Here is a 22,791-nt window from a genome sequence, read left to right as displayed (position 1 = left end):
CTCAGCTCTTCAGCTCAAGGCGAGTGCTCTATCATGTGAGCTACAGCACCACTCTGTTTTCTAGTGGTTTATTGGAGATAGGAGTCTCATGGTCTTTCCTGTCCAGGCTGGCTTTGAACCTTGATCCTCAGATCTCAGGCTCCTGAGTAGCTAGGATTATAGGCATGAGCCACTGGAGCCCAGCATGAAAGCATCTTTATGGTATCCTGGCTTGTAACATTCTAGGTAGATTACCCAAGAGTGGTATGACTGGGCCATAGGGTAGGTCTATGTTTTGAGGAACCTCCAGACCACCTTCCAGAGTGGTTGTACTAGTTTACAGTCCCACCAACAGTACACTAGGTTTCCTTTTTCTCCATCTCAAACATTTATTTATTGCTGTTTGAATTCTTGATGGTGGCCAGTCTAATTGGCCAGGACTGGTTAAAAGAAAAAATGGCACCCTTGGTTTATCCATGTCAGCTTCACATAAGATTTGTTGTCTGTAGGCTTGCATCTCTGCGTTCTCTTTTTTCTTTTTCTGAAAACCTTTATAGGTTAAATTTAGAATTTGATTTTTCTTAAAATGTTCTTTTTTCTTTTCCTTTTCTTTTACTTTTTCTTTTTTTCTTCTTTTTTTTTTCTGACAGTCCTGGAGCTTGAACTCAGGGCCTGTGGACTGTCTCTGAGCTTCTTTTGTGTAAGGCTAGCACTTTACCATTTGAGCCACAACACTACAAGTTTTTTCTGTTTATGTGGTATTGAGGAATCGAACCCAGGGCTTCATGCATGTTCGGCAAGCACCCTACCATTAAGCCACATTCCCAGCCCTGTTATTTTCTTTTACCTATAGAATTCTAACGAATTGGCTAAAGGTCAAGTTCATGGGTGATGATGGCTTGGCGAGTGATACGTGCCGGAATGCTGGTGAGATGCAGACTCTCACCATCGTTAACGCACTCAGCAGCAAAGGGGATCAGACCGTTTCTGTAAATGTGTGTATAAAGGTGAGTGGCAATCACTTCATTTACTTAGCTCCCTGACTTCATTATTGTCATTCACCCTCAGACATCATTGGGATTCTGTGAGTGCTATTTTTTTCTAACATTGTTTCAGAAAACTGTAGGACAGGCTGAGAAAGCTAGTATTTATCTGTCCTTCTCACATCTCAGTAATATTCTATACACCTATCTAGTATGGGTTGAGGCTGCCCAAGTGCTGGTGGCTCACGCTTGTACCCATAGCCAGCCACTCAGGAGGCAAGAGTCCAGATTTCAGAACAAAAAAGTATTAGTCCACGTTCCATTAATGTAACAAATACCTGAGATCAGCTTAGGAAGAGAAAAGGTTACTTTTCATGCACAGTTGGGCGGTTTCAGTCTGTGGTTGGCCCTGTCACTTTGAGCCTCTCTATGAAGCAGCCTGCTGTGGCTGGGACCACATGGCTGAGAAAAACTGCTCGTGTTGTGGCTGAGGAGCAGAGCAGAGGCTGGGAAGGGTCTGGGGTCCTGCAGTCCCTTTGAAAAGTGTATTTCTAATGGCCTAATGCCTCTGCTAGCCTCTACACCTTCTGTGTTTCACACCTCCTGATAGTGTCAGGCTAGGGATCAGGTCTTTAACACATGGGCCTTTGTGTGACACTCAGGAACCAGACCATAGCAAGCAATGGGCTGTGGCTGCCACAGACTTCTTGTCAGCTCAGAACCATCCTGAAAAATGCGGGAACCCAAGGCTGGTGTACTAGGCCAATACCATTCCATTGAACTGTGTCCTGAGCTCATGTGTGATGTTGTACATATAATTCTGAAGCCCTGAACTACTCCATGGGTTACTGTAACTCAAACTTGGGAGATGAGAAACAGTGTTCACAACACTGAAACGATTAAAAGACTAAAATTAGCTTCCTGACACATTAGGTGCTAACAAAAGATTTTAATTTTTTTTTTTTTTTTGTCGGTCATAGGGCTTGAACTCTGGGCCTGGGCGCTATCCCTCAGCTCTTCAGCTAAGGCGAGCACTCTACCACTTGAGCCACAGCGCCACTTCTGGTTTTCTAGTGGTTTATTGGAGATAAGAGTCTCATGGCCTTTCCTGCCTGGTCTGGCTTTGAACCGTGATCCTCAGATCACAGCCTCCTGAATAGCTAGGATTACAGGCATGAGCCACCAGCACCCAGCAGATTTTAACATTTAATCTTATGCATATATCACTGTATCAGATGCTAGCTAGTAAATAATGCTCTGTATAGGTCATTCAGTGTAGTTTTTATTTTACATTCAAATTGGCCTGTTTTTTTAAAATTACAGACTCAATATTTTCTTCTTTGTAGGTGTTTATATAGCATAATTGGTTTCCTGAACAGTTGAGTTGAATTTTTTTTTTTTTTTTTGTCAGTTGTAGGGCTTGAACTCTGGGCCTGGGTGCTGTCCCTCAGCTCTTCAGCTCATGGCTAACTCTCTACCACTTGAGCCACAGTGCCACTTCTGGTTTTCTGGGGGTTAACTGGCAGGCTTTGAACCACGATCCTCAAATCTCAGCTTCCTGAGTAGTTAGGATTACAGGAGTGAGCCAACAGCGCCCAGCCTGCGAACCTATTTTTAAGTAGACTTTAGGTTTCACCATATGTGCTTGGAAATGAAACTGGTGTACTCTGTTTCATTTATTGAAATAGCATTAGGTCACAGGTGTCATTCAGTTCATGGTGGGTACTACTTCAGGACTGAAGTTTGATAACTCCCAGCACTAAGAATTCATCGTTGCTTTGGTGGATTAAACTGCACTTGCATTGTTCCTGCACTGTTGTAGATTTTAACATTTTTTTCAGCAACAATGTTACTTATTTAAGGCACATTATTGCTATTTAATTAGAATTAGTCCAATTTCCCTGTGAAAGGCGGGGTTAGGGAATGTAGCTCAGAAGCACTTACTTAATATAATTGAAGGCCTGGGCTTAATCCCTAGCACCAGGAAAAAAAAAAGGGTAAGTGTCAAGTGTTGTGACAGTTGATATACTTGTGATTTTTGTTGGTGGTAGTGGTGGTCCTGGGGCTTGAACTCAAGCCTGGGTGCCGTCCCTGAGCTCTTTTTGCTCAAGGTTAGGTACTCTACCACTTCAGCCCTACAGCTCCACTTCTGGCTCCACTTATGGCACATGCACATGTATGCCAGTATTGGCCTTGGATTCTGGCTTTGTACCCTTACTTGGCTTTTGTTTTCACTCACAGCTAGTGCTCTACCACTTAAGCCACACCTCTACTTTTAGTTTTTGATGGTTCACTGGAGATAAGAATCTCAAGGAGGCCGGGCGCTGGTGGCTCACACCTGTAATCCTAGCTACTCAGGAGGCTGAGATCTGAGGATCACAGTTCAAAGCCAGCCCGGGCAGGAGAGACCGTGAGACTCCTATCTCCAATAAACCACCAGAAAACCAGAAGTGGCGCTGTAGCTCAAGTGGTAGAGCGCTCGCCTTGAGCTGAAGAGCTGAGGGACAGCGCCCAGGCCCAGAGTTCAAGCCCCACGACCGACAAAAAAAAAAAGAATCTCAAGGATTCATCTGCCCTGGCTGGCCAGCCTCTTGAGTAGCTAGCATCACAGGTGTGAGCCACTGGTGCCCACCATCTCAACCAGGGCTGGAAAGTCCACAAGACTGTCTAGCAAAAAGCTGGATGTAGAGGTATGGCTCAAATGGTAGCCTCGGATGAAGTACTCTGGCCGCCTTTGTGCTGCGCAGACCACTCATTTCATGCTCACCCTCTTGTCTGTGCTGATGGTCCGGTGCTGTCACTCACAGGTGACCCACGGGACTCTCAGCGATGGCGCCCTGGATGCCGTGGAGAACCAGAAAGACCTCTTGGGGGCCAGTGGGCTCATGCTGCTGCTTCCCCCCAAAGTGAAGAATGAAGACCCGGTGGAAGAGGATGTGTCCAGGCTGTCGGCCTTGCTGCAGCTGAAGCAGCTCCTGCAGGCCAAGCCCTTCCAGCCTGCCCTCCCACTAGTGGTTCTTGTTCCCAGCTCTAGACAGCATGCTCTGGGGAAAGACGTGGAAGATGGTGGGTGAAGAGGCGGTATTGTTTATTCAGTGGGTGACTGGGTCTGAGAAAGGGCGTGGGAGCTGTGGGGCTGGCTCCCCTCTGTGCTGGCTTGCAGCTGAGTTGGGCGGGGCGGGGCAGGGCAGGGCACTGGGGCTAGGTGCCTGGGCACCGTCATCACTGGGGAATACCCTGTTTCTTACAGGTTTGATGCTACAGGATTTGGTTTCAGCTAAACTGATTTCAGATTATATTGTTGTTGAGATCCCTGACTCTGTTAATGATTTACAAGGCACAGTGAAGGTAAGGAATCGATGTTGTTAAAGAACCATCAAAATAATTTGGTTTTTCTCTTCTGATCTATACTGAATTTTGTCTATTTAGTGCTCTCAATTTTTATTTTACATTTTATACAGATACTTTTCTAAAGTTAGAAGCAGACCAAAATAATAGGTAAAAATTGCCATAGTTCTGTCAGCAACAAATTAAACCATTTGTGCAAAGTTTTTAGTTTTTAAATTTTTGTATTTGTGTGTGTATGTGTGTGTGCGTGCATGCACGTGCACACATGCATGCTTGCTGGTTCTGGGTCTTGAACTCAGGGCACTGTCCTTGAACCTTTTTTTTGGGGGGGGGAGGTGGTGGTTGTGGGGCCTGAATTCTGGGCCTGGGCACTGTCCCTCAGCTCTTCAGCTCAAGGCTAGCACTCTGCCACTTGAGCCACAGTGCCACTTCTGGCTTTTTCTGCTTATGATGTGGTGCTGAGGAATCAAACCCAGGGCCTCATGCATGCAAGGCAACTGCTCTACCACTGAGCCACCTTCCCAGCACCCCCTCTCCATTCTCCCCCTCCTCCCGAACCTTTTTGTTCAAGGTTAATGCTCTGCCATTTGAACCATGCCTTCAAACTTCTAGCTTCTTGCTGGTTAATTAGAGGTAAGAGCCTCATGGACTTTCCTGTCCCGGCTGGCTTTGATCCGTGATACTCAGTTCTCAGCCTCCTGAAAAACTAGGATTAGAAATGTGAGCCATCAGTGCCTGGTTCATTTTATTTTTATAAATTTAAAATATGACTACAGTCACAGTGCTCGGGCTAGGAGGACGAGTCTGTGCTTTTGTGGGAGTGAGAAGGTACTTGACCAGCTTCCCAGGTCTCTCCCGAGGGATTCTGCTCCCCTCAGGTGGTCCCTATCTTGGGACCCTGCCAAATGTCTCAAGAGCTCAACAAAGCCAAAAACTCAACCACAGAGGGAGCTTTGTGCACTTTCCTATTTTGACTGACAGCCTAGTGCATTGGTGGTAGCTCATACAGGAAGCCTTAGAAAGAATGGCAGCTTACTGCCAGGAACCCATGGCTCACGCCTGTCATCCTAGCTTCTCAGGAGGCTGAGATCTGAGGATCGTGGTTCAAAGCCAGCCCGGGCAGGAAAGTCCGTGAGACTCTTATCTCTAATGAACTACCAGAAAACTGGAAATGGCACTGTGGCTCAAGTGGTAGAGTGCTCGTCTTGAACTGAAGAGCTGAGGGACAGCGCCCAGGCCCAGAGCTCAAGCCCCACGACCGACAAAAAAAAACAAAAAACAAAGAATGGCAACCTCTTTTAGAAAGCTTTTTGGAGCGAGCTGAGTATAGTTTCTGTCATGTGCTTGTCATCCAGCTACTGGGGAAGTGTAAACAGGAGGATAAGAGTCCAGGCTGGCCTGTGCACATATGCAACACTAATTCAAAAAAAATTACTGAAAGAGAAAGGACAAGGCTCAAATGGTAGACTGCCTGCTTAACAAGCCCCAGGTGCTGAGTTCTGAAACAAAAACAAAAGTAGCAACAGAAAAGGGTACTTTTGAAAATCCCTGTGATGGTTTGCCATCTCCCTCTCGACTGTCTTTGTCCTCAGGTTACTCGAGCAGTGCAGTGGCTGGTCTCCCGCTGCCCCCGTGCCCTTGACCTTTGCTGTCAGACCCTCATTCAGTATGTCGAGGATGGACTTGGCCGTGAGTTTAGTGACCGTTTTTTCCATGATAGAAAAGAGAGGCGTCTGGGCGGCCTGGCTTCGCAGGAGCCTGGCGCCATTGTTGAGCTCTTCAACAGTGTCCTGCAGTTCCTGGCCTCTGTGGTGTCCTCGGAGCAGCTGTGTAACCTGTCCTGGCCTGTCACTGAGTTTGCTGAGGTGGGGGGCAGCCAGCTGCTCCCTCACCTGCACTGGAACTCCCCGGAGCACCTCGCGTGGCTGAAGCAGGCCGTGCTGGGCTTCCAGCTTCCTCAGATGGACCTTCCACCCCCAGGAGGTGTGTGATGTTGCTGAGTGGAAGAGAGCTTAGCCATAGCCAAGTGTCTATAGTTTTCTGTAGTGAGAGCGTAGCAGGCTGCAGCTCCAGTGTGAGGCCCGCAGTCCACCTTAGGTGTGCACCTCCCTACGCCTGCTTTGGGTTCACGGGCAGAAGAAGCCAGGAGTTTTGTGGTGCAGGGGACTATTGTCCTTTCTCCAGCATCACCCCAGGTCTGTTCTGCCTGCTCCACAAGCCCCGGCTGCCAGAGCAGATGGACAGAGTGCAAGAAGAATGAGTTCTGGCGGCTTCACCCTGGAGTCATGGCTCTTGGTTCTGGTTTGTCCACTGTGCCTGGACAGCACTATTAGGTTGCAGACCCCCAGCTGTGAGCTGGAGCTTAGTGCGTCTGGGGCTGCTGCTTCCCACGTGAGCACTGTTGAGAGGAACCGGCTCACTTGCTACTTGCCTGGCCACGCTTGTCCTCCGTCTGTGCGCACCCTCTGGGCTTCAGGTACTCCGAGAAGCTGTGGTGTTTGGTCTCCACCAGGCAACTCGTCCTGAGGGAACCTTAGCGGGAGTGCACTGTTGAGCATGGTCTTTCTGCGCCCTCAACCAGACGGGGCTCCTGTCAAGCTGGGACAGGCCAGACTCTGGGCTGTCTGTGCACCCTCACCTGGGCCCGGGAGTGAGCTGCCCTCCCCTCAGCAGCTGTAGCTCCACCACGTGCATGTCTGAGAGCAGACTTCTCAGCCACACACTCACCCTCTGCTAAAGAGCTGGGATCTGAGAATCGCGGTTCAAAGCCAGCCCGGGCAGGAAAGTCTGTGAGACTTATCTCCAATAAACTACTAGAAAACCAGAAGTGGCACTTTGGCTCAAGTGGCTGAGGGCTCGCCAGAGAGGCAGAGGGAAGGGGATTGGAAGTTTGAGGCCAGAAAGACCCTGCCTCAGACCAAGGAAGATGAGATGCATAGTTTTTGCCAGTGTTTCCGTAAGTTCTAGAACTGTGAGGCCTTTTCCCTCTGCAGCTCCCTGGCTCCCCATGTGTTCCATGGTCATTCAGTATGCCTCCCAGATCCCCAGCTCACGGCAGACCAGGCCGGTCCTCCAGTCGCAGGTGGAGAACCTGCTCTGCAAGACCTACCGCCGGTGGAAGAGCAAGAGCCCCTCCCTGAGCCCAGAGGCAGGGCCCTCAGTGGCTGACGTCCCCTGGGACGATGTCATTGCCTTGTGCATTAATCACAAGCTGAGGGACTGGACGCCCCCTCGGCTCCCCGTCGTGACAGGTAGGTGGAGCTTGGCATTATGAGTCCAGCTGTTCATAAGACTTCCTGATCCAATTTGAGCACAGAAAGGCATTGAGGAGGTGTTTATTTTCCTTTGGGTTCCCACTCTCCCTTTTCTTAGGCCCTCTAAGGCCAGTGATTTTGAGGTACTTACACACAGTGGCAATTGCCAATAAGGTTCCGGGAGAACCTGGACTCTCTGATCTGAAGCAGGTCCCTTGTGCTACCTCTTAAGTAGAACTCTGTGGCTCTGAGAGTCATTTCTGGACCCCCAAAGTCTGGGTGTAAGCCTGCTTGCACCTTAAGTGACTATGGGCACTCAAGAGCATACATCTAGCCGAAGAATGGGAGTCCCATTATTTAGAAGACTTGTTCTTAAAGGTGTGAAAAATATCAAGTGGTCACCTGTGGCCTTTTTGAGTTCTTAAAATGTTTTTATATTGTTTTTTCAGAGGCACTGAGTGAAGACGGTCAGATATGTGTATATTTTTTTAAAAACCATTTGAAAAAATTTGATGTTCCTTTGTTATGGGAACAAGCCAGGGCACAGACACAGAAGGAGCTGCAGCTGAGTCCGCGGCGGTGAGCACCACGTGTAGTGTTTGTTTCTGTTGCTGTCCTAAACTATGTTCTCATCTGAAAGTAAAGACTGGAAGTTAACATCTGGCAAACTGAGTCCAGTTCTAGGCCAGTTCTGACAAACTTTCAAGGCCAAATCATTCCTATATCATAGAAACTGTTCTATCTGGTGCTGGTGGCTCTCGCCTATAATCCTAGCTACTCAGGAGGCTGAGATCTTGAGGATCCCGGTTCAAAGCCAATCTGATCAGAAAAGTCTCCATGAGACCCTTACCTCCATGAACCACTCAAAAACTGGAAGTGGAGCTGTGGCTCAAAATGGTAGAGTGGTAGCCTTAAGTAAAAGAAAGAATTCAGGGATAGCACCCAGGCCTTGAGTTCAAGCCCAATGACCAACAACAACAACAACAAAAAATGAAAAACCACACCCACACACAAAAAAAACTGTTTTAGTACAAAGATAATAAGCATATCTCTTTTGTCAGATGACATTGACTGAAGAAGGCAGAAAAAAGCTGGCATCTCATCTAACTTAGAAGCCTGGCTTAGTAGAATTGGCATTTGCAGTTCAGTGATAGCACATACTGCAAGACCTAAATATTTTCTTTCTCCCAAAATGAACAGTATCAGCTGATTGTAGTTATGGCTCAAGTGGGAGAGGTACCAGTCTAGAAAGTACAAGGCCTTACATTCAGTTCCTGGTAGCACCAAAAGAAACCTCCAGTGACAAGCCTGTCATCCTAGCTACTCAGGAGGCTGAGATCTGAGGATCCTGGTTTGAAGCCAGTCTGGGCCGGAAAGTCTATGTGTTTTTGTTTTTTTTTTTTTTAATCTCCCAATTAACCACCACAAAACCAGAAGTGGGAGCCAGGCGTCGTTGGCTCACGCCTGTAATCCTAGCTACTCAGGAGGCTGAGATCCGAGGATCGTGGTTCAAAGCCAGCCCGGGCAGCAAAGTCCATGAGACACTTACCTCCAATAAACCACTAGGAAACCAGAAGTGGCGCTGTGGCTCAAGTGATGAAGTGCTCGCCTTGAGCTAAAGAGCTGAGGGACAGAGCCCAAGCCAGAGTTCAAGCCCCTGACTGACCAAAAAAAAAAAAAAAAAGAAGTGGTGCTCTCGCTGAATGTGGTGGAGCGCTAGCCTTGAGTGAGAAGGCTCAGGGACAGTGCCTAGGCCCTGAGTTCAAGCCATGTGACTGACAAAAACCAAGGGAAAAAAAACAAAACAATACCAACAGTAGATAATTTACTAATATAATTTATCTCCAGAGCAGCAATATAAATGATCATTTCAGTTGGCATAAGGTGCATTTCTTAACACTTATTCCTGATAAAGTTTATTGTCAAGTTTGGGTAAGAATGAACTTTAACTTGGTAAGGCTATCTGTCAAAAACTAACAAAAAGGGCTGGGAAGTTGGCTCAGTGGTAGAGTGCTTGCCTTGCATGCCTGAGGCCCTGGGTTCAATTCCTCAGCACCACATAAGCAAAAAGAAAAAAGCCGGAAGTGGTGCTGTGGCTCAAGTGGTAGAGCACTAGCCTTGAGCTGAAAAGCTGAGGGACAGCGCCCAGTCCGAGTTCAGGCCCCACGACCAGACCCAAAAAAAAAAAAAAAAAAAAAAAAAACTACCAAAAAAAGAAAAGAAAACTAAATATGCTTATTGGTGAAACAGGATAGATACTAAAGTCTATTATCCTGGAAGTCTTGTCCAGGTGTCAAGTGCATGGGATAGATCAGTATAAATACTGAAAGGACAATTGTCATTTGCAGATCGCATGACTGTCAGTTCGTAGCACTGAACAGCCAAACCCTTAGGACTATCTAGAATTCAGCAAGGTAATCAGATAGTGAATTTACAACCTGTAAAACTTTTTCACAGTATACTCCAGAGGCTGAGATCTGAGGATCCCAGTTTGAAGCCAGTCCATGAGACTCTTATTTCCATTTAACCACCAAAAGCCAGAAGTGGAGGTGGAGACTTAAGTGGTAAAGCACTTGCCTTGAGCAAAAAAGCTAAGGGACAGTGCAAGCTCTAGGACCAGCATAAAACATATTTTCATAGTGTAACAATTACATAGTATGAGCCCGGGTGCCAGTGGCTCACACCTATAATCTTAGCTACTCAGGAGGCTGTGATCTGAGGATCGTGATTCAAAGCCGGCCTGGGCAGGAAAGTCCATGAGATTCTTATCTCCATTAACCACCAGTAAGCCAGAAGTGGCACTGTGGCTCAAGTGGTAGAGTTGCTAGCCTTGAGCTGGAGAGCTGAGGGACAGTGCCCAAGCCCAGAGTTCAAGTCCCACAACCGACAAAAAAAGACTAAGACTAGGAATGTCACCACAATGAGGATTGTTTTCCTTTACTCTAGAGCAAAGCCCACATGCAGGTTAAGGTCAGTCATGAATCATCTAGGAAAATAGACAGGCATGAGAGGTAGGTGTTCCTAGGGTGGTTCAACACATGTGTAGCTGTGTCCCAGTACTCCGGAAGACTACAGATTCTCCCAGGAGGATAAGCAGATCTGTGAGTTGTGTATGTGTGTGTGTGTCTGTAGAGATTCTCTCTTTCCTGACCTGATCATTTGCACTTCAATACATGTTCTTACAGTTTAGGGATAAAGTCTCTTCACCCTTCTGCAAGCAATTTTCCTACACCATTGCTCCAACTGCACCAAAAAGGGAAGAGAAGTGCAGAACATGGCCAAGAGGGGAGTGCCAGCACAGAGGATCTGATGCAGGGAGCCTCTGCCGAGGAGCTCCTGATACAGTGTCTGTCCAGCCGTCTGCTGCTGGAGAAAGAGGAGAGCAAGAGGTAAAATCCTGCCGGGTGCCGGTGGCTCACGCCTGTAATCCTAGCTACTCAGGAGGCTGAGATCTGAGAATCACAGTTCAAAGCCAGCCCGGGTAGGAAAGACCGTGAGACTCCTATCTCCAATAAACCACTAGAAAACTGGAAGTGGCGCTGTAGCTCAAGTGGTAGAGCACTTGCCTTGAGCTGAAGAGCTGAGGGACAGCGCCCAGGCCCAGAGTTCAAGCCCCATGACCAACAAAAAAAAAAAAAAAAGAGGTAAAATCCTTTCCTCCCTGTGTGTGCATTCACTCCACTTCTGTGAAGACAGAGACCGGCTGCTGAGGAGACAGCAAAGGTGGGGAAGGGCAGTGTGCGTGCAAGGGTTATAGTGGCAAAACTTTTTCAAAGGCCAAAGTTAAATACTAGTAAAATACAGGCTCTTAGAGGAAGAAAGGCCTTGCTTTAGTTTATTCTTGAAATTGACTGTGGGTTATTTATCATTGAGCATCTGTGTTAAGTTGTGTAATAAAAAATACGTGCAACTAAGCCTATTCACGAGATGGCAAGTGCTGGACTCAGGCTGGCCCTGGATTTCTGCCCTTGACTGGCTGGAGGCTTTGGTGGACTGCCCCCTACTGGACAGCAGGCACTGGTGCTGACCCTCCTTTCCACCCACTCCCTCCCTTTCCTCTCAAGCATACCTTTCTGCTGTGCTCCCAACCAGACTCTCCTTTATTAGTCTTCTCTGTTGGTAGCAATTCCATCCCGTTAGCCACCTCGGCCAAATGTTTGGAAATCATGCCCTCACCCCTAAATCCTATTGGCTTTAACTGAAAATAGACTTGGATTGAACTGATTATGAAGCTGACCCAAGCTGCTTTTGTTTGCTTGTGGGTTACTGTTGTAGGCCATAGTCCAGTCTTTGCTGTTAAGACAGAAGTCACATTACTCCTATGCTTACACTGTAAGCTTTTTGGAGGCTCCCTTCTTCGCCCCAAATGAAAAGCAAATGCTTGAGATAGCCCATGCACTGTGTGATTTGCCCTGGTTTCTCTTTTGGCTGATGAGTTTGCTGTTTTTCTTGCTGAAACTTGTGACCCCCAACAGCTGAGTTTATGGACATTCTGCTCAAACATCTGCCTCTGGGTTCAGCTCTCCTTGCTGGCCCTCACCTCTGCTTCTCCTTTTGTTGTTTTATCTTCAGACTGTTGGCATTGTCACACATTCCTTGTTTGTCTTATCTCATTAAAGTATAAGTGGCTTTGGGTGGGGCCTTGTCTAGTTTCTGTGCTATATTCCTGTTTTTATAGTGGTGCCTCATTTAGTGGCTGCTTGATAAATACATTTGTAAGAGTTAATGAATTACTCATTTTCAAAGGTGGGTTTGCTTATGTTGTATAATTTAAGTATTGTTTGTTGTTTGCGTGTTTACTTATTGGCAACGCTAGGGTTTTGAACTTGGCCTTGAGCTGGCTACTTGGGCACATTCCCAGCCTTCTTTTGCTTTAGCTATTTATTTATTTTTTGGGGGGTCTGGTTGTGGGCCTGAACTCTGGGCCTGGGAGCTGTCCCTCAGCTCTTTAGCTCAAGGCTAGCACTCTACCACTTGAGCCACAGCACCACTTCCGGCCTCTTTTTCTCTGCTTATGTGGTGCTGAGGAATCGAACCCAGGGCCTCATGCATGCAAGGCAAGTGCTCTACCAGTGAGCCACCTTCCCAGCCCCATGCTTTAGTTATTTTTTAGATATGGTTTTGCCTGTGGTTGACCTCAGACTGCAGTCCTCTTACATGTACCTCCATGTTCCTTGGATTGTAAGCACATGCTGCAGGCCCAGCTTAGTTATAGTCGGGTAGTGCTAACTTTTTGTCTAGGTTGACATCACACTGCCTCCAAGTAGCCTGTGCTCCCAAACCTGGTTAAGGAGTGTTCTTTGTTTTGTTTTCCTACTTTCTAGTGCTTGAGTACTCAGAGCCTGAGTACTGTCCCAGCGCTTTTTTTGCTCAAAGCTAGCACTTTACCAATTGAACCGCAGCTCCACTTCTGGCTTTTTGGTGGTTAATTCAACCCCCCCCCCCCAAAAAAAAATGAGCTTTTCTATCCCCAGTCTGGCCTTGAACCATGATACTCAGATCTCAGCCTCCTGAGTAACTAGGATTATAGGTGTGAGGCACTGGCACCCGGCCCCTTAAGTGGCTTTTGATGAGGGAAGAATTCTCGTCCTCTGAGATATCCCACTCTAGCTGAGCGTGTGTTTTCTTTTGAGATGGGATTTTTGTGTTACCAGGCTGGCCTCAAGCCACCCTATCAGCCTCCCTGGTAACTGCAGATGTGCCATCATGCCTACTTAAGATGCCATTTATTACAGAGATCAGTGTGTGGAGATAGACAGCTCTGGAGTGCTAAGTGGTAGTGAAGCTTTTCTTTAATACTGTTTTTAATTTGATTATAAACTAGAAGCAGTAATCCACATATTTGTATAATCCATGAAGAGATATCATGAGCTACAAACTCAGTTGTGGCTTATGCCCATGATCCTAGCTACTCAGGAGGCTGAGACCTCAAAGATTGAGATTTATAATTTGCCTGGGCAGAAAAGTACTCAAGACTCCATTAACCAGCAGATTGCCTGGCTATATAGCACATATAGTGGTGGAGTGTGCCAGCCGAGCAAACACATGTGATGATGACTGTGGGGCCCGGAGCCCAAGCCCCAGAACCAGTACAAAACAAAAAGTAAGTCAAAGCCAGATGAGGGGTTATAAGTACTGTTAACACATAGATGCCGAGATTTGGGGGTTAGTGCTACATTTTTCATTAAATATGTTAAATAGATAGTAAATTTTTAAAGTACATTTCTGCTGCTCATTGATGCCATAACCTAGTTGTATGTGTCCTTAGTAAGGCGTAAATCAGGTGCATATAGCAGGAGAGCGAATAGTCGATCGGTTGTGTTGCTTCTCAGTGCCCAGATGTTTCTGAATTCTTGATCACATTGTTTCAGGTTTGAAGATCAACTTCAGCAGTGGTTGTCTGAAGACTCAGGAACATGTAGAGATTCCACGTCCCTTCCCCTCTACCTTCCTCAGACACTAGTATCTCTTCCTCGTACTATGGAGTCCATCATGAAAGCATCAACAGTAACTGGTCCACAGGTGAGAACAGAGCAAATTTGTCATTAGCAAAGACAGAACTAACAAAAATCGGTCTTTTATTAATTCAGTCTTGTGGTGACCCCAACCAGTTCTCAGTTTGTGCTTGTAAAATAAATGAAGAATGGAACTGAAACAAGAACTGATTAAACTGTAGCCCTTCACCAGCGAGTAGGAAGGACATTGAGAGTGTGACAGCTGGTAACGGCAGATTTTGTTTTTGGAACACATACATACTGTATCACCCAGGTTTGCTTCTAGGAATAGTAGTGAATGACAGGATTGACCAGGGCAAACTTAAAGGAGCCGAAGCCTGCTCTAGGTCTTCCGTCTTGTCAAGGCCAGAGATTTCTTTTTTTTCTCTTTATTCTTTTATTTATTTATTTATTTTTTGGTCGGTCATGGGGCTTGAACTCTGGGCCTGGGCGCTCTCCCTCAGCAATTAAGCTCAAGGCTAGCACTGTACCACTTTGAGCCACAGCTCCACTTCCAGTTTTTGAGTGGTTCATTGGAGGTAAGGGTCTCATGGGAACTTTTCTGCTCAGGCTGGCTTTGAACCGGGATCCTCAGATCTCAGCCTCCTGAGTGTCTAGGACTACAGTCCTGAGCCACTGGCGCCTGGCTTTTTCTTTTTTTTTTCATGGTGCTGCTTAGCAAGTACTGCACTCTACAACTGAGGAATACTGTCAGCCCCTTGTTTTTGGAGGTAGAATCTAATGATGTACCCTAGGCTGCCTCAGCCTCCCAGTGCTGGAGTTATACTACCACTTGGCCCAATGTTGTTTTCAAAGCCATTGCTGTCCTTTCCTGTGTGGCTAAAGAGTTAGAAGCATTTTAATCACAGATAGGTGCTGCCAGAGAAAGAAAAAGCATGTTTCTATAGCAACTTAAGCCCTTCAATAGAAGAGGAAAGCTAAGATAGACATAAATAAATAATAAGGTATAACTAAGATAACATACTGTTTCTCAGGTTGACAAATACTTAAAAATGTTCCTATTTATTGGCTTACTAATCCTATCTTAAAGGAATTGTCAAATGTTCACATTTAATTTACAAAAAATGTTTGCAGGGGCTGGGAAGGTGGCTCAGTGGTAGCGCGCTTGCCTTGCATGCCTGAGGCCCTGGGTTCAATTCCTTAGCACCACATAAGCAAAAAGAAAAAAGCCAGAAGTGGCACTGTGGCTCAAGTGGTAGAGTGCTAGCCTTGAGCTGAAGAACTAAGGGACAGCGCCCAGGCCCAGAGTTCAGGCCCCATTGTCGCTACCGCCTCGACCAGCAAGGAAGATGCGACACCGAACTCTTCTCTCTGCAGTTTATTCAGGACCTTTGAGTAATCTTCTGACCCCAACCCCGGGGAGAATTCCCCACAGCCTTAAGTACCCGCTGGGTAGCCAACCCTGATACGCCACGTGGGAACCACCAATAGGTTCAGGTGCGCGGAAGCAAGCCAGATTCTTTGCCTTAGCCATATAAGGAAGCCGGCGCCATCTTCCAGGTGCGGCCTCTCGCAGCTCTCTACACCCCATAACTGGACCAAAAAAAAAAAAAATGTTTGCTGTAGCATTGCATAAAAGTGCAAGCCAAGCAAACTAAATGTCCAAAGATGAGAATCTGGCAAAGCCGTTTTACAGGGACCTGGTGGGCTGTGTAAGTATCAGAAGAGGCCCAGATGAGACTCGAAACGAGATCTAGTCCTTTCCAGAGAAGAGGCCTTAGTTTATTTGCATCCCCAAACTACTCATAGTGATTTTTTTTTAAATTGATTGTTATGAAAGTCATGTACAAAGGGGTTTGCAGTTACACAACTCAGGTAAAGAGAATGTTTCTTTTTGGACAGTTCACCTACTGGTTTCTTTTTTATTCAAATAGACCACAAGAACAGGGGAGCAGCTGCAGCTTTCAGAGGCAACAAGCAGCTCTCTGACTGAACGGCTGAAGCACCTAGAAAGGCTGATAGAGAGCTCAAGGGAAGAGGAAGCTGCCTCCGAGCTCCATCTGTCTGCACTGCTGGACATGGTGGACATCTGAGAGCCTGGCCAAAGAGGTGGTCGTCTTTCCAGAATAGTTTGTTTTTACTTAAAATTATGTTATTCCCAGATGCTTGATGCACTTCTGGAAATAGGATTACTAATCATGCAAATAAACTGTTTGAATCTCTAATGAGATCCTGCCCAGACTTCCCTTGTATGACTTCAACACTCTTATCCGTTTCATTATCTTTTCTCAGACTGTCTCCCACTAGCACATGCTCTGAGTGGTTTTGTCGCTTACATTTCTCTCAGGTAATTCTCTCAGCAAAGTTGAGTCTACTGTTCCAGACATCAGAAGTGCTGGGATACATAAGGTATATAAGGTCTCTGCTTGCCAGGCCTGCCCAGCTCAACTCAACACCAACAGGTAGGTGTGTGCATGTATGTGTGTAAGTGATGTGGACATAGATGTGTTTCTGGGTAAGAAGCAAACATGGGACATTGTACCTGAGAAGACATGATAGAGACCTGGGGACAATCTTACATCGGCAGGAAGCACCTCCCAGGCCCCCTCCTTCTTCACTGAGTACCTCTTGATTAAGAATGTGGCTCAGTGGTAGAGTGCTTGCCTATCATGCATGAAGCCCTAGGTTCGGTTCCTCAGTACTACATGAAAAGCCAGAAGTGGTGCTGTGACTTAAGTGGTAGAGTGCTAGCCTTAAGCAAAAGAATTTCTGGGCCTTCCCTGATTGCAAGCCCTAGGACTGGCACAAAAAAAAAAAAAAGGATTTCAAGGAAATGATATTCCATTACATTTTTGAGAACTTAAAGTAGTGGAGCTCAAGTGGTAGTATGCCATCTTTGAGCAAATATGCTAAGGGACAATGCCTAGGTCCTGAGTTCAAGCCCTCCAGTACTGGCACTAAAAAAATAAAAGAACTTAAGTATCATTGTTTGTTGCTACTAAAAATCAGTGCTCAGTTTCAGGGGCATATTCTTTGTCTTTTTGTCGTTTTTTTTTTTCTTTTTTGGTACTGGGGATTGAACCCAGGACGTTGCACTTGCTAGGCAATCGCTTTGCCACTGAGCTACATCCCAGCCCTCAGAGGCATATTCTTACATTGAATTTATCTGTAATGTCTAGTATAATCACAGTACTGTGTTCTCCGTAGTTGAGGATCCAATTTGACCCCCTCAGATTTCACCTTTAATACCGATTACATAATAACTAACAAAGTTCAGGTGTAGACTTGAAAATAGAATTGTTTTGAAAGGAGCAATGATTGCAAGAGGAAATCCTTGGCTTTTTTTTTTTTTTGGGGGGGGGGGGCAATCCTAGGGCTTGAACTTGGCCTGGGCACTGCCCCTGAGCTTTTTTGCTCAAGGCTAATGCTCTATCACTTGAGCCACAGTGGCACTTCCTGCTTTCCAGTGGTTAAGATAAGAGTGTCGGAGTATATTAGACTTTGCCAGAAAACCATACAGACATCCTGGTACAAAGAACAAAGAAAAGGTTTATTGCCAGCAAAAGGATTGGCATGACTCTTCCCACAAGAGAGGACTGAGAAGTACCCACTATTGTCTGAGGTGACCTTTATAACCTACTGAAGCTAGGATGGGCTAAGAAGGGGCTAGTAGGCAGAGACCTCGCTTTTTAATTCCTGAAAGATAGGACTTCTCTATGTAACCCAGTTTGGCATTCTTTCTGCCCTAAACACCCCTTTAATCCCCCCAATACACACACCAAGTGCTGGGATTGTAAGTATGCACCACAGTGCCCCACCTGTGGTATTTTAAAAGTCTCATTTTAGACACTATTGGCTTCTTACAACATGAGTTAGTTTTCATATTACCTTCCCTATTAGGTATGTCATCCTCACATACATAGTTAAATTTTCTTTTATTAAGTCTCCCTAAACATTTCAGTATGTTGGCTAAAATCTGTACTCTGAATTCAGAATGATGAAAGTTTACCGCTGGTTGTGAAACCCTGTGTCAATTTGATTAACATTTCCTTTAGGTACAATTTTGAATTTTCCTACAGTTACTGTCTTTTTTTTCTTTTTCTCTTCATTAGTTTAGTTTTTTGTTTCTGTCACGACTCCAGAGTATAAAGTACTCTTTTTTTTGGGGGGGGGGGCTGTTCTGGGGCATGAACTCAGGGCCTGGCCTCTGTCCCTGAGCCTCTATGAGCTCCACAGCACCACCTTTGCCTTTTTCTGTTTATGTGTTACTGAGGAATCAAACCCTGGGCATGCTAGGCAAGTAAGTGCTCCACCACTCAGCCACTTTCCCAGCTAGTGTAAAGCACCTCCCAGCACGGGCCTGCCAGGTAAAGGCTAACTCCATTTCCCTGTCAGGACCATTCTGGGGGATCACCCTGTCCTGCCACACTTGGAAATTCCCTGGAGTCTGAATAATAAACTTTTTTGGTTTGCTTTGCAACTTATCTAAAATATCTTTTATTTTTTGGGGGGGCGAGGGGGGTTCTGGTGGTGGGGCCTGAACTCTGGGCCTGGGCACCGTCTCTCAGTGCTTCAGCTAGCTAGCTAGTTAGCTAGTTCTTCAGTAGGCTAGCACTCAACCACTTGGGCCACAGCACCACTTCGGCTTTTTTCTTTTTGCTTATGTGGTGCTGAGGAATCAAACACAGGGCCTCATGCATGCAAGGCAAGCGTTCTACCACTGAGCCACCTTCCCAGCCCTAAAATATCTTTTTTTACCCTTATATTTTATTCATAATTTCAATAGAAGTATAATTTTAGGTGGGAAATTATCACCTTGTATTTATGCTTGTTTTGTTTCTTGAAACTTTATGTGTGTGTGTTTGTACGCATAGGTGTGTACTAGGCCTGGGACTTGAACTCAGGGCCTGGGTACTATTCTTAGGCCAGCACTCTGTCATTTCAGCTAGGTCTACAATTCTGGGTTTTTTGTTTTGTTTTGTTTTTTGTTTTTTGTTTTTTTGGTCATGGGGCTTCAACTCTGGGCCTGGGCGCTGTCCCTCAGCTCTTCAGCTCAAGGCTAGTGCTCTACCACTTGAGCCACAGTGCCACTTCTGGTTTTCTGCTGGTTTATGGGAGCTAAGAGTCTCATGGCCTTTCCTGCCCAGGCTGGCTACGAACCAGGATCCTCAGCCTCCTTAGTAGTTAGGATTACAGGCGTGAGCGCCTGGCGCCCAGCACTTCAGGTTTTTCTGATGGTTAACTGGAGATGAGTTTCATAGACTTTCCTGCACAGGATAGTTTCAAATGGTCAGAACTCTGCCTTCTGAGTAGCTAGGATTACTGCACCCAGCTGTTTCTTGAAACTTTCAAGATAATGTCTATCCCCGGTGTTCTCAAATATCTCAACATATTTAATGTGTTGGCCTCCTGAGCTAGGCATTCAGCTGCTTTCCTTTTTACCTTCTCTTCTTTCCTTTTTCTTCTCTCTCTCTGTCTCCCTTCTTTCCAGGGTCTATGTAACCTGAGCTGAATTCACCCTTGCACACTTTGCCCGCTCAGTTTCCCAGGTTCTGGGATTAGTTATGTGTCAGGGCTGGCTTTTTGCAGGCCAGTTGTTCCAGAGGGATTCTCAAGCCATCTGACTAAGAGGGAGAAGCAGGACGGAGCCTCCACACAGTGTACACTGACTCAGTCCCTCCACCCACAGTGGCACTCAGCCGTGCCTGAGGCCCAAGCTCTTATCCGTTGTGACTCAACAACTGGAGGCCTCCAGCCAAGTAGAAGCAAGGATTTATGGCCATACTGTTTCTTACACAAGGCTTGCAATTTCTATACCCAGAGTTGACTGGCAAGAATAATCTTTTTCTTGTTGACTTCACCCATGACTTAGCAAGAGAAAAGCTTGCTTAGTTATTATTCATTCCTCTATCCAGTCTTTATTACTTTGTTTATACTCTTGCTTACTAGTATTTCTCTCTGCATGCCTTATGGATTTTTATGTCTGTCTTGTAAGATCTGGGAGGGAATTGGAGGTCAATGCCTATGTTCAGTATGGCATGTTTAACTAGAAACTTATGTTTTCTGCCATTAGTCTTTTTTTTTCAATTAGTACAATTATCTATCTATCTATCTATCTATCTATCTATCTATCTATCTATCTATCTATCTATCTACCTACCTACCTATCTATCTACGGTCCGGTTGTGGGGTCTGAACTCTGGGCCTGGGCGCTGTCCCTCAGCTCTTCAGCTCAAGGCTAGCGCTCTACCACTTGAGCCACAGTGCCACTTCCAGCTTTTTTCTTTGTTCTTATGTGGTGCTGAAGAATCGAATCCAGGACCTCATGCATGCAAGGCAAGCGCTCTACCACTGAGCCACCTTCCCAGCCCTAGTACATTTAATTATTTAAGTATTTATACACATATTTTTTGTTGTTTTTTGTTTTTTTGTCGGTCGTGAGCCTTGAACTCTCGGTCTAGGCGCTGTCCCTGTACTCTTCAGCTCAAGGCTAGTGCTCTACTACTTGAGCCACAGCGCCACTTCCGGTTTTCTAGTGGTTTATTAGACGTAAAAGTTTCACAGACTTTCACGCCCGGGCTGGCTTTGAACCGCAATCCTCAAATCTCAGCCTCCTGAGTAGCTAGGATTACAGGCGTAAGTTACTGGTGCCCGGCTTTTTTTTTTTTTTTTTTTAGTAATGAGTTTTTTTATTGTGAAAATATGGTACAGAGGAGTTACAATTACATGAGCGTTGTAATGAATACATTTCTTATCAAGAATTGTTGCCTTCTGCCATTAGTCTTTTCTCTGCATGTCTCTGCTGGGATAGTTCCTCAGTCACCAATAAATTGTTTTGCTACATCTAATTATCAGTTCTCAGCCCCTGTTTTACAATCCCTCCAGAGCCGCTGTGTAGATCAGGTCTTACTGTGCTCTTGGACCCCAGTCCTCAGGGATCCTGGAATTTCTGCTTTTTTTTTTTTTTTTTAAATCTTTCAGTTTTAAATACCACTTGAAAACAGATGACCCCCAAATTTCTTTCTGCTGATTACCCTCTCCTAAAGGCCAGTCCACTCAACATAGCCACATAAATATCCATGTCATAACCATGTACCCAGTCTAAGTTGAAATTTTCAACAAACCTTAGCTATTTTACACCTATAATTTTTTTTTTTTGCCTTGAACTCTCCACCTAGGCGCTGTCCCTGAGCTCTTCAGCTCTACTACTTGAGCCACAGCGCCACTTCAGGTTTTCAGGTGGTTAAGTGGAGATGAGAATCTCACAGACTTTCCTGCTCAGGCTGGCTTTGAACTTCGGTCCTCAGATCTCAGCCTCCTGCGGAGCTGAGGTGACAGGTGTGAGTGCCAGCGCCTGCCTCAGCCAACGTTTTACCTGCGGCAAAGCTGACACGTTGGTCTTCCCCATTTATTGCTGTATTCACCTGTTTCTATCAAGGACAAGAAGAACATTTTCCTGGGCTGGGAAGGTGGCTCAGTGGTAGAGCGCTCGCCTTGAGCTGAAGAGCTGAGGGACAGCGCCCAGGCCCGGAGTTGAGGCCCCACGACCGACAAAAAGAAAAAAAGAACATCTTCCACCAGCCACTTAAAATCTACCTACTTCATTTTGGAGGGGGAGGGCGCCGTGTCCCGTGGACAGGAGGAGGGGGAGGGGGGAGGGCGGGGGAGGGGGGAGGGCGCGGTGTCCCGTGGACAGGAGGAGGGGGAGGGCGGAGGTGGGGGGAGGGCGGGGGAGGGGGGAGGGCGCGGTGTCCCGTGGACAGGAGGAGGGGAGGGGGGAGGGCGGGGGAGGGGGAGGGCGCCGTGTCCCGTGGACAGGAGGAGGGGAGGGGGGAGGGCGGGGGAGGGGGAGGGCGCCGTGTCCCGTGGAGAGGAGGAGGGGAGGGGGGAGGGCGGGGGAGGGCGCCGTGTCCCGTGGAGAGGAGGAGGGGGAGGGCGGAGGAGGGGGAGGGCGGGGGAGGGGGAGGGCGGAGGAGGGGGAGGGCGCCGTGTCCCGTGGACAGGAGGAGGGGAGGGCGGGGGAGGGGGAGGGCGCCGTGTCCCGTGGAGAGGAGGAGGGGGAGGGCGCCGTGTCCCGTGGAGAGGAGGAGGGGAGGGCAGAGGAGGAGGAGAGGGCGGAGGAGGGGGAGGGCGGGGGAGGGCGGAGGAGGGGGAGGGCGGGGGAGGGCGGAGGAGGGGGAGGGCGCCGTGTCCCGTGGACAGGAGGAGGGGGGAGGGTGCCGTGTCCCGTGGAGAGGAGGAGGGGAGGGCGGGGGAGGGGGAGGGCGCCGTGTCCCGTGGACAGGAGGGGGGAGGGCGCCGTGTCCCGTGGACAGGAGGGGGGAGGGCGCCGTGTCCCGTGGACAGGAGGGGGGAGGGCGCCGTGTCCCGCGGAGAGGACAGGCCCTGCCCCTCCCGCCTCGCCCGCTCCTCCAAGTCCGCCCCGCCCCGCCCCTCCAGGCCCCGCCTCCCGGCCCTGGGTCTCCCGTGGAGTGTCTGGTGACCCCAGCTTGGGGCTGGCTCACGCGCCTTCGGGTTTCCCTGGCAACGGCGGCCCCGCCCTCCCAGGGCCCGCTCGCGAGCTCGATTTGTCCCCCCCTCCACCTGGGCCCGCAGGACCCGAGGCTGCGGAGACCCCACCCATGCACAAGGCCGCGCCCGCGGGCCACGCCCCTCCACGAGGCAATCGGCCGTCCTGGTGTACACGCCTCTCCGGGTGGCCACGCCCCGGGCGCCAGGACTCGCCTCTCAGACCACGCCCCCTTGCATACGCGCCCAGCCATCCAGACAGCC

At 47.6% G+C, this 22,791-nt stretch overlaps 1 protein-coding gene across 2 annotated transcripts in view; it reads left to right on the top strand.

The window, feature by feature from the left end:
* Nucleotides 1-16,247, top strand: part of LOC138832612 (germinal-center associated nuclear protein-like) — a 49,318-nt gene extending 33,071 nt beyond the window's left edge. Inside the window, exons 21-29 of one of the 2 annotated variants that reach the window (XM_070030888.1) lie at nt 833-986; nt 3,770-4,028; nt 4,213-4,310; nt 5,903-6,293; nt 7,304-7,561; nt 8,014-8,143; nt 10,750-10,953; nt 13,936-14,086; nt 15,954-16,247. In XM_070030888.1, coding sequence (XP_069886989.1) covers nt 833-986; nt 3,770-4,028; nt 4,213-4,310; nt 5,903-6,293; nt 7,304-7,561; nt 8,014-8,143; nt 10,750-10,953; nt 13,936-14,086; nt 15,954-16,112 — 1,804 coding nt within the window. In that variant the 3' untranslated portion in view covers nt 16,113-16,247. The remainder of the gene's footprint in view (nt 1-832; nt 987-3,769; nt 4,029-4,212; nt 4,311-5,902; nt 6,294-7,303; nt 7,562-8,013; nt 8,144-10,749; nt 10,954-13,935; nt 14,087-15,953) is intronic. The other variant, XM_070030889.1, reaches the window with a different exon arrangement.
* Nucleotides 16,248-22,791: the final 6,544 nt, after the last annotated feature.

Source organism: Dipodomys merriami, unplaced genomic scaffold (genome assembly GCF_024711535.1).
Source record: "Dipodomys merriami isolate MVZ:Mamm:240054 unplaced genomic scaffold, mDipMer1.0.p SCAF_2, whole genome shotgun sequence".
Classification (NCBI taxonomy): domain Eukaryota; kingdom Metazoa; phylum Chordata; class Mammalia; order Rodentia; family Heteromyidae; genus Dipodomys; species Dipodomys merriami.
Note: the sequence above shows the minus strand (reverse complement) of the source record. Positions and strands in the feature narration are given on the sequence as shown.